The 13066-nt window shown below is 57.6% G+C and overlaps 1 protein-coding gene across 9 annotated transcripts in view; it reads left to right on the forward strand.

Annotated features, from left to right (window-relative positions):
• ARHGEF10L (Rho guanine nucleotide exchange factor 10 like) overlaps positions 1-13066 on the forward strand; it is a 144062-nt gene that overhangs the window by 48832 nt on the left and 82164 nt on the right. For all 9 annotated transcript variants that reach the window (XM_027613468.1, XM_027613485.1, XM_027613493.1 and 6 more), the window contains 3 exons: positions 5692-5783; positions 7430-7513; positions 11175-11344. In XM_027613468.1, coding sequence (XP_027469269.1) covers positions 5692-5783; positions 7430-7513; positions 11175-11344 — 346 coding nt within the window. The remainder of the gene's footprint in view (positions 1-5691; positions 5784-7429; positions 7514-11174; positions 11345-13066) is intronic.

Raw genomic sequence — 13066 nt, forward strand, 5'->3', positions numbered from 1 at the left:
TAACCCTCCACTTCCTGCCTGTAGAGTGGGAGGCGGACCAGCTGCGGAAACCATCGGGGGAGGAAGTGAGACCCAGGGATCGGATGCCCGGCCACAGAGCTGCTCTCTGTCGCTGTCCCCAAAGGGTGCTTGTGTGTCTGGGGTGACCCCAGGGCGCGCGGGACCCACGTTGGCCAGCGCACTGCTTAACGTTTCCAGAGATGTGTGTCCTTCCTCTTTTTCTTTCTTATAACAGGCATACATGTTTGTTGTAGAAAAATTAGAAAGTACAGAAGATGACAGACTAACGCGAGCTTCAATCCCACGACCCTGCATCCCTGCCCGGCTTCTGGGCTGAGCAGGTCTGCGGGTATACATCCTTTTTTTTTTTTTTTTTTAAAGATTTTATTTATTTATTTGAGAGAGAGAGAGAATGAGAGATACAGAGCACGAGAAGGGAGAGGGTCAGAGGGAGAAGCAGACTCCCTGCTGAGCGGGGAGCCCGATGCGGGACTCGATCCCGGGACTCCAGGATCATGACCTGAGCCGAAGGCAGTCGCTTAACCAACTGAGCCACCCAGGCACCCATACATCCTTTTTTTTAATAGAACCGTGGTTTTAGCGCACGTGCTGTTTCGTGGCTTACTTTCTGCCCTCACTGCAGATCGTGAGCATTTTCCGGTGAGAGCCTGTATCTTGTTCATCACCCCACATCGCTCTTGATTAGTGCAGGGTGCGGTGCCGGTCACCATCTGACCTGACCACCGAGCCCAGGGCCCTCCAATGTCAGGGAGGTGTGCGTACCCCGGAGAAGGCCGGAGGCGGGGTCCGGGTGGGCATCCGCGGCTGTGTGTCCAGAGGGCGTCCCCTGGGGGCCTTGACGCTCGCTCCGCAGTGAGGACTGTGCAGTGGATAGCAAGTCGGGGGGCCCTCCCTAGACTTCCCCTGGCGTCTCCTCGCTACCCACTCAGGAAGTGGGTTTGTGACCATGTAGGGGGTGGCACAGGACAGACGGACTGGGTCCTGGCACCCTTCTGTAGGAGGCAGCTGACCGGGCTAGGGCTGTGAGGAGGCGCATGTGTGCAGGCTGGGGGCGTTGCCGTGTGACCCCCATCCAGTCTGGGACCCTGTAACTGGAGCAGGGATGGAGGGGAAGTAGCCTACCAGGAGCACGTATCAAGCACCAGACCCCCTGCCAAGTATTTCCGTGCTTTCTTGAATTCCTCCTTACCAGCGCCCTGGGAGGGAGGCCTTGTCCCATTTCGCAGGTAAGTTATCTTGTTAATCCTCACTGCAGGGAGCAGAAGCTGCTATTCGCCCCACTCTGCAGCCGCTGTCCTGGCATGCAGAGCCAAGTGGCAGAACTGTGGTGTTGTCCCCCGTCTGTTGCCTCAGGAGCGAAGCCTTCACCCCTCAATCCCTGAGCCTGGTTCTCTTGACCCTGGCCGCACAGGGGAGGCAGCAGGGAGTTTAGAGACACTGGTGCCTGGCCTCCCAGACCACCAGCTCAGAATTGCGGGGCAGGGGCCCTGGCTGGTACCTGCTGGGAGCTTCCCGGGTGACGGCGGATGCAGCTGCTTTGAGCCATCTGACCAGACGATCTTTAAGGCCCTTCCAGCCTTCACGTGTTACGTAAACTGGAAAGTGGCCAGGGCTGAAAAGACATCTGGCAGTGGGGTTAATCAGGGTTTCATATTTTTGTCTTTCTTTTGTGTCTCTTGGATGTAGGGATAGTGGCAATTGTGGGTGGTGGTAGATTTCTGGAGGGGTGATGCTCTGAGGATGCTGTCCAGGCCTGATTCTGGTCCTCTCTTCCCCAAAGGTGGGATTCTTTCCTCCTTTGCATTTTTCATACCTTGTCCTGGAAAAGGCCCTGGGATGCCCCGTGTTTGCATGAGGGTGTACGGGTGCACGTGCACAGGGGCACGAGCCCAGCCTGCCAGGAATCCTCAGGCTGTTAGAGTTTGGGGGGGTCTTCCCCACCGTGTAGCCCCTGGGAAAGGGACCCTGTGGAATCTGCCATCCAGAGAGATTCACTGAGAAACTGGGGGCTGGACCAGCCAGCTGCAGGGCTGGGGGCACTGCCATTCTCTGGAGTGGAGCTTTCATCTAACATAGGCTGGGGTGGGCATCAGTCATCACTGAGTGTGGCCCTGGGTGCTGGGGCTCATGGAACGGGGCAGCCAGGACGGAGAGGTCCCTGCTGTCACAGGGCACTCACTCCCCTCTCGCCCCTGGCTTTTCCCTGGAGAGCGAGGAGGTGGGCACAGAAGGCGCTTGGAGCTGCATGGTGGCCCTCTAGGGTGCTTGACCTCAGTCTGGTAGACAGTGGACACCGGTCTTGGGGGGCTGGGGGGCGTACTTGCTTCTGTCTCCCGCCCACTAGCTTTCAGCGAACTCCCTGTTCTCTGCTCTTCTCCGCGGACTTGGCTCCTTGCCTCTGCATTCCGGGGGAGTGGGCTCACCTTATGAGACTGGTGTCATCTTAGTGGCGGGCCTTTTTCTCAGGAATGAGCTGAGAGGCTCTGAAAGTGCAGGAAGCTCAGATAAGCGTGAGATAAATGGCCTCTTACTGCTTTTTATGGCTCTTTGGTTATCTGGAACCTTTGGGGAGGCCCCCGAAGGAGTGTTTGCTCTCAGAGAGAATTGTGGCCAGGCAGCAGCTGGGAGAGGCTGCCCTCTGGGTTGCTGTGGAGTGGGGCGGTGGCCTCGCTGCGCGGTGGGAAGGGGCAAGGAGGAGGCACCCCCCAGCCTCTCGTCTGTCTGCCGGGAGGACACCTGCTGCAGTCTGGCGGGGGAGGTGCAACGGAGCTGGTGTCCAGAGCAGGGCTTTGCAGGCAAATTGCAGCTCTGCCACCTGCTGGCACTTTCCTATTCTGGACCTCTGTTTTCTCATCTATAAAATGGTCACGGTAATACATGCACTTGTGCTCACAGGGCCTTTCTCAAGCATTCAGCATGGCACAGGGTCCAGAGTAGGTACCAGCCAAGGGAAGGGCATGGGTGGGTGGTGGTCTCCAGCCGAGCCTGGGAAGACCTGTCCACCCATTGGCACTGGCCCTTTCCCGCCCTTGGCGCTCCCAGTCTGTTTGCCTCAGCCATGGAGGCAGTGGGGGCAGGCATGAAGGTGATTTCTCTCTGCTGTAAGATTCCCACTCCCCAGCCCAGGACCCAGACTAGCTTCTCTAATTGTGTAGGTGGCTTAGCTCTACACTGTCCTCTTATGGTGGCCATTAGCCACATGTGGCTATTTAAAATTAAATTACATAAATAAAATTAACAAATTAACTTCACTGTGTTTTGGTGATGCTTAGCCTGGAGGCTCATATTTCAGCCACTCCTGGCTTTTAGTACGTCATAAATTATTTCCAGATCCCTTCTAAAGCTGGCTGACCTCCCCCCAAAATACTCACTGCCTCTTGATGTCACCTTCAGAATTTACCCAGGGCCTTCTCGGGTGTTCTCTGGTTGAACTGCACCACAGCCTTGGGGCTGGCTGTTAGGATTTTTCTTGGACAGAGACTTGAACTTGTGTATGCCCAGTGCTATTTCTATCCTTCCCTTTAAAAAAGAAGGATGTCTGAATAGCCAAGCGAGGTTCAGTGGCCTTATGACACAGCAAATATGTGATGTAGTTGAATATTTAAATGCCACTTCCCTCTTTCCAGGTGGTCTGGCTGGAATAAGACAAACTTTGTAGGCAGACAGCCTGGGCCGTAGGTCCCAGCTCCTTCTGCTGCACTGAGTGAGCGACTCTGGCGAAGTAGAACTGAGTCTTTGTTCCTCCACTGGTGGGATGAGGATAATAGTACCTGCCTCGTATGCATTCCTGTGACTCGAAATCTGAAAATACAAAGCAAAACAGGCAGCAAGCAACAGGTGCTTTGTAATGGTCCCCGATCGTCATGGGTGACCTATCAGAGCAAAGAGAGCCTGTGGTTGGGACTCTTTCCAACCCAACTGCCGAGCTCATGTCGACTTGGGCTGGAAAGGCTTGGTTCTGTCTCAGCGGCTGGATTCATCACCTTCGAGATGTCCATGGCTTGCAGCGGTGGGGGCCCAGGGAAGCTGTTGTTAGGGATGTGAGCTCAGGTGGCTCCCTTCAGCCCCCCAGGCCCTCCTGCTCCAGCCCCCCCCTGTCTCTGGTGGGCGGAGATTTGCTCCTCCAGTGGTGTAGGGACCCTAGACCAGCACTCATGTACGGGGCCACTAGCCACAGGTGGTTCTTGAAAATTAAATGAAGTTCTTTAGTCACATGAGTTCCAGTAATGAACTTCCACACGTCACATTCCAAGTGCACAGTAGCCACACGTGGCTCAGGGGCCAGCACAGACACTCTCCGTGCTCTACCACCTGAGCTGCGGTCGGAGGAGGCCACTCTGGGGCCAGGCAGGCTGGCTCCTCGGCCTGGCTCTGCCATTCCGGCAGTGTGATCTTGGGCAGGTTCCTCTGGCCCAGCGCCTATGGGTGGGGAGGATGCGGGATCCACGTTGTCTCAGCTGCTCATGGGAGGTGCTCCCCACCTCCTCCTCCTTCCCTGCTTCCTGCACCATCCTGGTGATGCCTCTCCCCCTCCTCCCGGGGCTCGGGTGCTGGGACGTTCCAGAGAATTCTTGGCAGCAGTGGCTGCTGTCTTGGACCATTACAAGTGTCTCCCCTCTGGACTGGCAGGTGTGGCCTTTGATTTTTTGAGGCTGGACTTAAAAAAAAAATCAACATTCATTCTGGAATAATTTTAGATGGACAGAAAAGTTGTCAGGATTTCCGTATACCTAACAGCCAGTTTTCCCCATGGTTCACATCTTACGTGACCACGGAACGTTTCTCAAAACCGAGAAAGCAGGCTGGGCACACTACCATCCAGGCTTTCTCCGGATTCCACCAGCTTTTCTTCTTACACCCTTTTCTGTTCTGGGATCTTTTGTTTAGCCCGTTCGGTGACAGTTTTGCAGTCTTCCCTTGCTTTGCATGATCTTGGGAGTGTTGGGGAGTAAAAGCAGGGGTTTGCAGACTGTCTGGGGTTGTCTGGCCCTCTTCCCATGATCAGACTGGGGTTGTGGGTGTGGGGTTACAGTGATGCGGAGGAGAGTGGCCCAACCTGCCAGAGTGTGGGATGTCTGTATGCTGCTGCTGCAGATAATTCACTTGATCGCTTGGTGGAGCTGGTGTGAGCCGCCTCGCTAGTTTTCCCTTTGCGTCTCTGCCCCGGGGGAAGCGGGCCTGTAGGTCCAGCCCATCCTCACGTGTGGGGGGCATGAAGCTCTGCCTCCCATGTTTGGTCTAGTGAAGCTCTGCATGACCTTGTTTCTCACAGGGGGCAGGGGTCCCCCAACCCTTGCCCCCATTTTGCAAGTGGGAGAATGGGAGATGGAGAGCCCACTGAGTCTGCCCTGGAAGAAGGATGGGTGCCCTTGCAGGGAAGGCCCCTGATCCTCATCACTGTGGCCTTCTGGTGCCTTCTACAGATGGAGAAACTGAGAGGGGAAGGGGCTTGCTCAAGGCCAGCCCAGACGTGGCCTCCCCAGCTCTCCTGACTCAGGGCTTCGGGGGCAAGTGGCTCCTGGCCCTCCACCCACCCTTGCACCTCACATGCCCTGCCCCACTGGTGCGGGGCTGCCAGAGGCTTCGTGGAGCCTGCTGTCCTGTCCCTCCCTGCTCAGCAGCACCATCCCTCTCCCTGCTGGCTCACTGACGCTGTTTCTTGACCCGCAGGGTGCCACCAGTGGTGAGCAACGGGGATGCGGTGGATGCTGCTCCCTCTGGGGTCCGGCGCTCCAGCTGGAAACGGAAGAGCTCCCGCCGGAGTAAGTGCCCCCCAGCCCCACCCCAGGAGCGTGGCACTGGGATAACCTCAGAGCCCCTCCTTCAGGCCCAGAGGGCTGCTGTGGGCTTGCATGTGTCATGGGGTCATCTTCACTGCCCATGCTTGGGGGTTGTCCCCGTTTGTTGCCTGATGAGAGCCATGGTCCAGGAGTTGATAATGTATTTGACCGTTTATCTGTTCCTCAAATACTCAGAAGCTCCTACAGCAGGGCAGATGGGCTGGCAGTGGCGTGCCTTAGTGCTCAAGATGAGGTCCTTCTAGGAGCAGAACCAGCCACATAGGCCAGCAGTTACCTTGCAGAAGGCCACATGCCGGGGGGTGGGGTGGGAGTGAGGGGAACCCATGAGTCCTGAAGGCAGAGAGGAGGGAGCAGGGGTCAGGAAAAGAGCATCCATGCAAGGGCCCCTGGGCAGGAGCCTGAGCCCCAGCCCCCGGGGGGAGAGGGGACATCCGGCACCCTGGGAAGCAGCAGCTGTGGTGTGATGGAGGATAGCACCCAAGGGGTCAGTGGGGCCAGGCGAGGCTGCTGTGTCCCCAGCTCCTTCTGGGCCTCGCAGCCATGCTTTCCCGAAGGCAACAGGGAACTGTGAGAGCCAGAGACGCTGTGGGGTGGGGGTGAAGCTATAAGACAAGGCGGGATGGGCTGCAGCCCAGGGAGGAGGCTGTCCAGGAGAGTGAGGCTGATGGCCAGAACTAGGGACCTGGAGAGAGGTGAGCAGGTCTCAGAGCCATGTGGGAGGCAGGATCCCTCTGGGGGTGGAAGACGGGGTTGAGGGTGAGGCTTGCCATGGCTCTGGGGCCCTGGGACCACAGTGGGGATTTCAGAGCCCATCTGGTACCATGTCTCCTTAGACCTGGGGTGAAGACAGACTCGCATCAGGGTGGGGACTGGTTTTCCAAACCCTAGCTCTGTGTTGGGGGCACACCCCTAAAGAGGACAGAGCTTGGGGACATGGTTTTGAGGGGATACCTCTTTAACTTGCACATCCTGGTAGCTGCTAACGGGGGGGGGGGGGCGCCCAGACTGGGCGCCCTGCCCTGCTTACTGCCCGCCCAGCAAAATGTTGGCAGAGGGATGTGTTCATTTGCTGAATTTTTCACCAGTCAGGGCCCTGCTGGCTGCGTTTTGGGGGCCCTCTGCTTAACCCCACTCTCCAAAGCCACCACCCCCCTGCCCCCCTTCCCTGTAATCAGTAGGGCTGCTTTGGGGTCCAACTCGGAGTGGGAGGTAGCTCCTTTTGGGTAGTCCTGAGGGTTTGGACCGCTGAAGATGCTCCCAGGCACAGGTGCTGGGTCTGCTTCCTGCTCCCCGCAGGTGCCCGGAGCAGCTGCGCATCAGCCAGATGGGCAGGCCTGTGGGCGGCAGGGCGGCAGGTGGGCGTCTGCCGTCCTCACTGGGAGGATGCCTCTCAGGGCTGGGGGGCGGGGAGAGGCAGTGGAACCGAGTCCTGGGAGGGCCGCCGGCAGGGGCTCCCGAGGGGCCGGCCGCGCGGGCTGCTGGCCGAGCAGCAGCGGGGCGGCGGGAGGGAGCGGCCAGCTGGTGCAGTCCTGCTGTCAGCCCGGCAGCCGCCTCCGCCCGGGCGCCACATCCTCCTGAGCGCTCCTGTCGTCTCCCCTCGCTCCCAGTCGACCGGTTCACTTTCCCCGCCCTGGAAGAAGATGTGATTTACGACGACGTGCCGTGCGAGAACCTGGATGCCCATCAACCCGGTACGCCTCCTCCGCGCTTCCCTGCGGCCTTCGGAGGGTCCCGCGGGGGCGGGGGGGCGGGGCCCGGGGAGGGTCTGCTCCTTCTATTTCGCTGCCCCGCCCCACCCGGCCATGCCCCTCCCTCCGGCCTTCACCAACCACCGCCGGCGTCCTGGGAGCGGCTGGAGCCGGCTGGGGGCGTGGCCAGGCCGGGCCGGGGTTGGGCGGGGTCCCCCAGGCTGCCTGGGGGCCCGGGCTAGTCGTTTCACCTCCCCGAGCCTCCATTTCCTGCCTGGGGAGAACGGGGAGGCAGGCCGGGCTTCCCGGGGCTGCTGGGGAAAAGGACAGCTTGTTAAACCTGACCGCTGGCGCGGAGGGGACTGGGGAAAGCCTGCGCCCGGCTCTGGGCCCGGGAGGCAGGAAGACTGTGGCTGTAGGGGAGAAGCAGGGTGGGGTGGGGTAAGTAGAATCTGCTTAGAAACTTCGCTCTGGGGTACCCTGGCCCCACTGTACGGACAAGGAAACTAGAGGCGGAGCTGGGATTTGAACCTGGTCATTCTGACTCCAAGTCCGCTGCTCTCTCCCCTACCCCAGGATGCTTTGGGTGGCATCCTATGACAGATGATGCATATTTGCTCCCACTGTTGAGTCAACCCCTTGAGGTCTGCAGGACAGGGCTTATGGCTCCAGGTGATGGTGGTATCAGAGAGGTTAAGCCACCAGCTGCAGATCACGTGGCCTGTTTTTGAGGAGCTTCTAGTCTGACGGGGCGGCCATCACCATCCTTGGACTGTGCACAGTCCAGTGGGAGAGACATGCAGACAACATGACAAGGTCCCAGTGCCCTCAGAGCCACACTCCTGACTCTTCCAGGAGGAGGGACAGGTGGGCTGACGATATGCCCATCCCTTCAGCAAGCCCCAGAGGTGCTTGGAACATCCCTGCTTGTTGCTCACTTGAATCCAGACAGAGGAGGGGAAAGGCACATCGCTGGGAGGCAGTGGGGTCTTGTCGGAAGGTCCCAGATCTCAGAGATCTGAGTGGCTTGGAGTCCATTGTTTCAGCCCGTTGGGCTCTTTTCCCACCTGAATCAAATCAAGCATCTCATCACTTGGCCCCAGTCTTCACTGAACACCGAGATGCCATCCTGCAGTTGTCCCTAATGTGGTGAAAAGGAGGTGGCCAGGGAGTCAGCTCTGAGCCTTCAAACCAAGGACCCTCGGGGCTGTGGGAGGGTTGAGTCCCATGAGGCTGTGGCTGGCCCTCAGTGGGTACACTGCACAGGGAACGCGGGTGCTATTGGCATCACACCTGCCAGGACCCAGCACCGACCTTAATGGACAGATGAGGGCTCAGCGGGCTCTCAGAGAGGTTAAGAGCCAAGGAGCAGGCCCCACATACAGCCCTGGCTTCAGATCCCAGCTCTGCCATTGGTTAAGGCACAGAGCTTGGTGAAGCCTGAGGCCCCTGCAGGCTGAGGATTTGGCCCAGGCTCAGGAATCTGGTGACACTTTCTCCACTGGAGAGAATATTTCTTTTATTTATTTATTTATTTATTTATTTATTTATTTATTTATTCATTCATTCATTCATTCATTCATTCATTCATTCATTTTAGAGAGAGTCCGCTTGTACAAGCAAGGCAGGGTGGGGCAGAGGGGGAGGGAGAGGGACAAGCAGATTCTGCCTTGAGTGCGGAGCCCGACGAGCGGCTTGATCTCAGGACTCTGAGATCATGACCTGAGCCAAAGCCAAGAGTCAGTTGCTTAACCAACGGAGCTACCCAGGTGCCCCTGGAGAGTGTATTTCTAAATGAGCCCGGGAGATGGTGGGGTTGGCAGGCCTCAGTGGAAGGCAGTGTAGTGAATGGAGGGAGCCTGGCCTAGGAGTCTGCAGCCCTTTCTCCCTGCTCTCTCTGACCCTGGGCAATCCAGGAGTCTTCTCCAGGCCCCTGTTCTCTTGTCTTTCTAATGAGGAGGTGATTACTTGCCCCCTGCTGACCAATCTTAAGAATCCAGCGGGATAGGGCGCCTGGGTGGCTCAGTAGGTTAAGCGGCTGCCTTCTGCCTTCTGCTCAGGTCGTGATCCCAGGGTCCTGGGATCGAGCCCCACATCTGGCTCCCTGCTCAGTGGAGAGCCTACTTCTCCCTCTACCTCTGTCTGCCGCTTTGCCTACTTGTGCTCTCTCTCTCTCTCTCTCTGTTAAATAAATAAGTAAATAAATCTTAAAAAAAAAATCCAGTGGGAGACCTCACACACTGGAGGTGTAGGTGGGTGGGAGGCTGGGGCTCCTGGAGGTGTGTCGAGGTAGGCATTCGAGAGGCTGCTCAGAGGGACCTCCAAGAACTGGGCTCTGCCCCTTTGCTCATGGGTCATGGGGCCTCCACTGTAGTAATAAGACAATCAGCCCAGCCTCGTAAAGGTCACAGCCTGGTCACCAGCTGCTCCAGTCCCTGGAGATATTAGTCACTATTATCTTTTGCTTAAAAATAACCTTATGCTCCTTCCTCATCCTGAGACCCGAGTCCCCAGCTAAGCCTCAGTGTGTCTGTTTGTTCTTTGGGTGACAATCTCCCAGAGCCCCCACTCCCTGGCTCTCGTGTGGAGTGGAGGTGGGGGCCCCGGGTCAGTGGGGTGACACCCAGGCCCTCCCAGAGCCCCCATGAGCAAGGACCAGCTGCTCTTTGCTGAGCGCCTGCCATGTGCTAGGCTCTTTGCTAGAGCTTTTGGTTCATATTTTATTTACTTGACCTTGTGGCTTATTATTATCACCATCTTGCACAGAGGTCTCCCTCCAGTAACCAAAGCTCCCTGTTCTGAGCAGATTTTTTTTTAACCCTTTGTACCATATTTCTCGTGCATTGACAAAAGCATGTTCATCTTCGTGCACTTTTGGTGGTCTGGCCTCCCTTTTGTGGGGCCTGCAGTTCAGTTCTTCAGGTGACAGGCCAGGAAGTGCAGCCCAGAGAGATGGGAGAAGCCCAAGGTCTCTGGGGTGGAGCCGGGCCTACCTGGGCAGCGGCTTTTCCACCCCCGCCGAGAAGCAGCCTCTTACTCCAGATGTGATGGGGACCATGGGCGTGCTCCGGCCTTGGGGGTCCTGTCCCTTCTGGCCAATGGACTCTCAGCTCTTTGTCCCTCACTTCCCCTGTGGGGCCTTGGAAGACAAGGGAACACTCCTGGACGCTGGGCCAGGCGCGCCCCCTACTGGACCATCCTGAACTGGCATGGGAAACTCAGATTTGGGGTGAGGGGTCCCCCACTCATTTAATGCTCCTGACAATGTCTGTTTTGCCCCTGAGGATGCTGGGGCTGGAGCTGAGGGCCGGAGTCAGGACGTGGTTCTGGGTCTTCTGTTTCCCACTAAAACATTCCCGGAGGCCCAGGATGAGCACTTAGATCCCAGAAGAGTGACACTGAGGAGTAGTGGGAGGGGATTAAGGAGGCTTTGTGTGCCTGACCCATTTCTTGTGCCTTTCCACATTTTATCGTGTCCTCCTCACTTACCAGGTGGATATTGTGTGGTCATCCCCCCTGTTTTATGGACGAGGAAGCGGAGGTGGAGCCCCAGGGCCCAACTGCGACCACCTCCCATCCCCCACCTGCCTGCCTGGATCAGAAATCGGGTCTGGTGGGCTTGGCACGGGGGCCTCCACTCACCGCCCTGTCCCTTGGCATTCAGGGTTGGAGAGGAACCTGCTCTACGAGGATGTGCACCAAGACGGAGGGCCCAGGGAGGCGGAGGACCTAGGCTGGAGCTCCAGTGAGTTCGAGAGCTACAGTGAGGACTCGGGGGAGGAGATCAAGCCGGAGGCAGAGCCTGCCAAGCACCGAGTGTCCTTCCAGCCCAAGGTAAGTGGGCAGGCATCTGTCACCCCAGCCAGGGCACTGCAACCCCCCGGGGAATTGGGTAAGGAGGGTGGTGAGGGCCAGGCCTCAGATTTGTATCCAATTAGTGACCCCCAGGAACGTACAGTGAGCGAGGAGGTGGCCCAGGTATTCCGAAAATAGGAAATGATCCACCAGCATTGCTGTTTGACCATGGAGAGCTGTCAACCTGGAATGGGCGTGGTTAATACCTGGCACAGGGGCTCCCCCACCCCATTCCCATGGCGGACCCGGCAAGGGACCATGATGCTCATGGCCTCAGATCTGGCTGCAGAGTCATCGTCAGCACAGGCTTCAGGTAGCCCAGCCAACTGATTAGAGTTGGCACTTAGATCAAGTCAGCTAGGTCTCCCTGCCCTCCAGGATGCATTCTGGGACCAGTCCTAGAACCATATAGTCTTCTGCCCTGGGGAAGTGAGCGGGAGGGGGGCGGTGCTGCTGTGGTTTGGACACAGTTGCCCAGAAGGCCTCTTTCCAAGGTCTTTTAAAATGACATTCATGCACTGGTTTCTGCCTGGAACAGGGTTCATTCTGCTGGTTTCATGGAGGGAACCATGGGAGCTGAGAGGAGGATGGATTGTCTGTTTCCTCCTGAGACAGCCTGCTCCTCCCATTTGTTCTAGAGAAGCCATCAGAAAGCAGATTCTAGCGATTTGGGGTTTAATGGGAACAGCTTCTTACAGGCAGGCCCTGCCCCACCAGAGGTGATTGGGTCCCATCAGCCTCCTTTTGAAAAGACACTGACAGGCAGACACCCAAAGGTGGTGCAGGGAGAAGGCTGGGGCCCCAGGACAAGGCTGGGGTTATGGGCACCTCTGAGTCTTGCCTAATGCCTCCTGTACCTTTCTGAGTTTGGGGATCCCCTCTGGAGGGGGGATGCTGGCCAGAGCAGCACCCACACTTAGAGTCGTCAGATAGACTTTCCTCAGCACAGGCTGGGCTTCTCAAGTTCCTGAGAAGCCTGGGAGTTGAGCACGTCTCTCTTGAACCCAGTCTTGTGGCTGGGGCTCCATAGGCTGGGCCACAGAAAATGGCCTTGATGTCTTGCTAGGATAAAGTTAAGCGTCTATGATACCTACTGTGTGCCCAGTAATTTCTGAGGGTGTGGGCAGGGGTGCACTGGAACAGGAAGACCCAACCCAATTGGCGAACCATTATGGTCTAGGAGGAGATATCAAATATGAAGCAATTTGTCAAAAATGAAGCCCAAAATGCCTTTCTGTAAACACGAGCCCAAGTATCTACGGCCACATGCCTGGCACGGGTGGGATCTAATAGGGCAAGTCAGAGGGGGGGCATCTCTGGCGCAGAAGCCAGAGGGGCTGGGAAAGGCGTCCCAGGCTGGAGTAATGGCCCAGGCGAAAGCTCAAGAATAGTCCTGTTCCTCTGCTGGCCTGGGAAGGGGTAGCGTGTACTGCCTTAGGGGAGAAAGGGCTCTGGTTATGAATCCAGCATGGCCCTGAGGAGCCTCCCAAGATGAGGGCCGGACTCGTGCCCCTTGGCTTGGTTCGGGATACTGTGAGCAGGAGGTGCTCGAGGTCCGGACTGGCCCTTGTTCTCAGCCTCTGGCGGTCCCTCCTTAAACCCCGCAGCGGCTTTGCCAGCCCCTTGCCTTCTTGCTGGGGACCTGGAGGGAACCATGGACGTCTCTCAGAGGGCAGGAGGCAGGGAGATGCTGAATTTGGG

Source organism: Zalophus californianus, chromosome 4 (assembly GCF_009762305.2).
Source record: "Zalophus californianus isolate mZalCal1 chromosome 4, mZalCal1.pri.v2, whole genome shotgun sequence".
NCBI lineage: Eukaryota > Metazoa > Chordata > Mammalia > Carnivora > Otariidae > Zalophus > Zalophus californianus.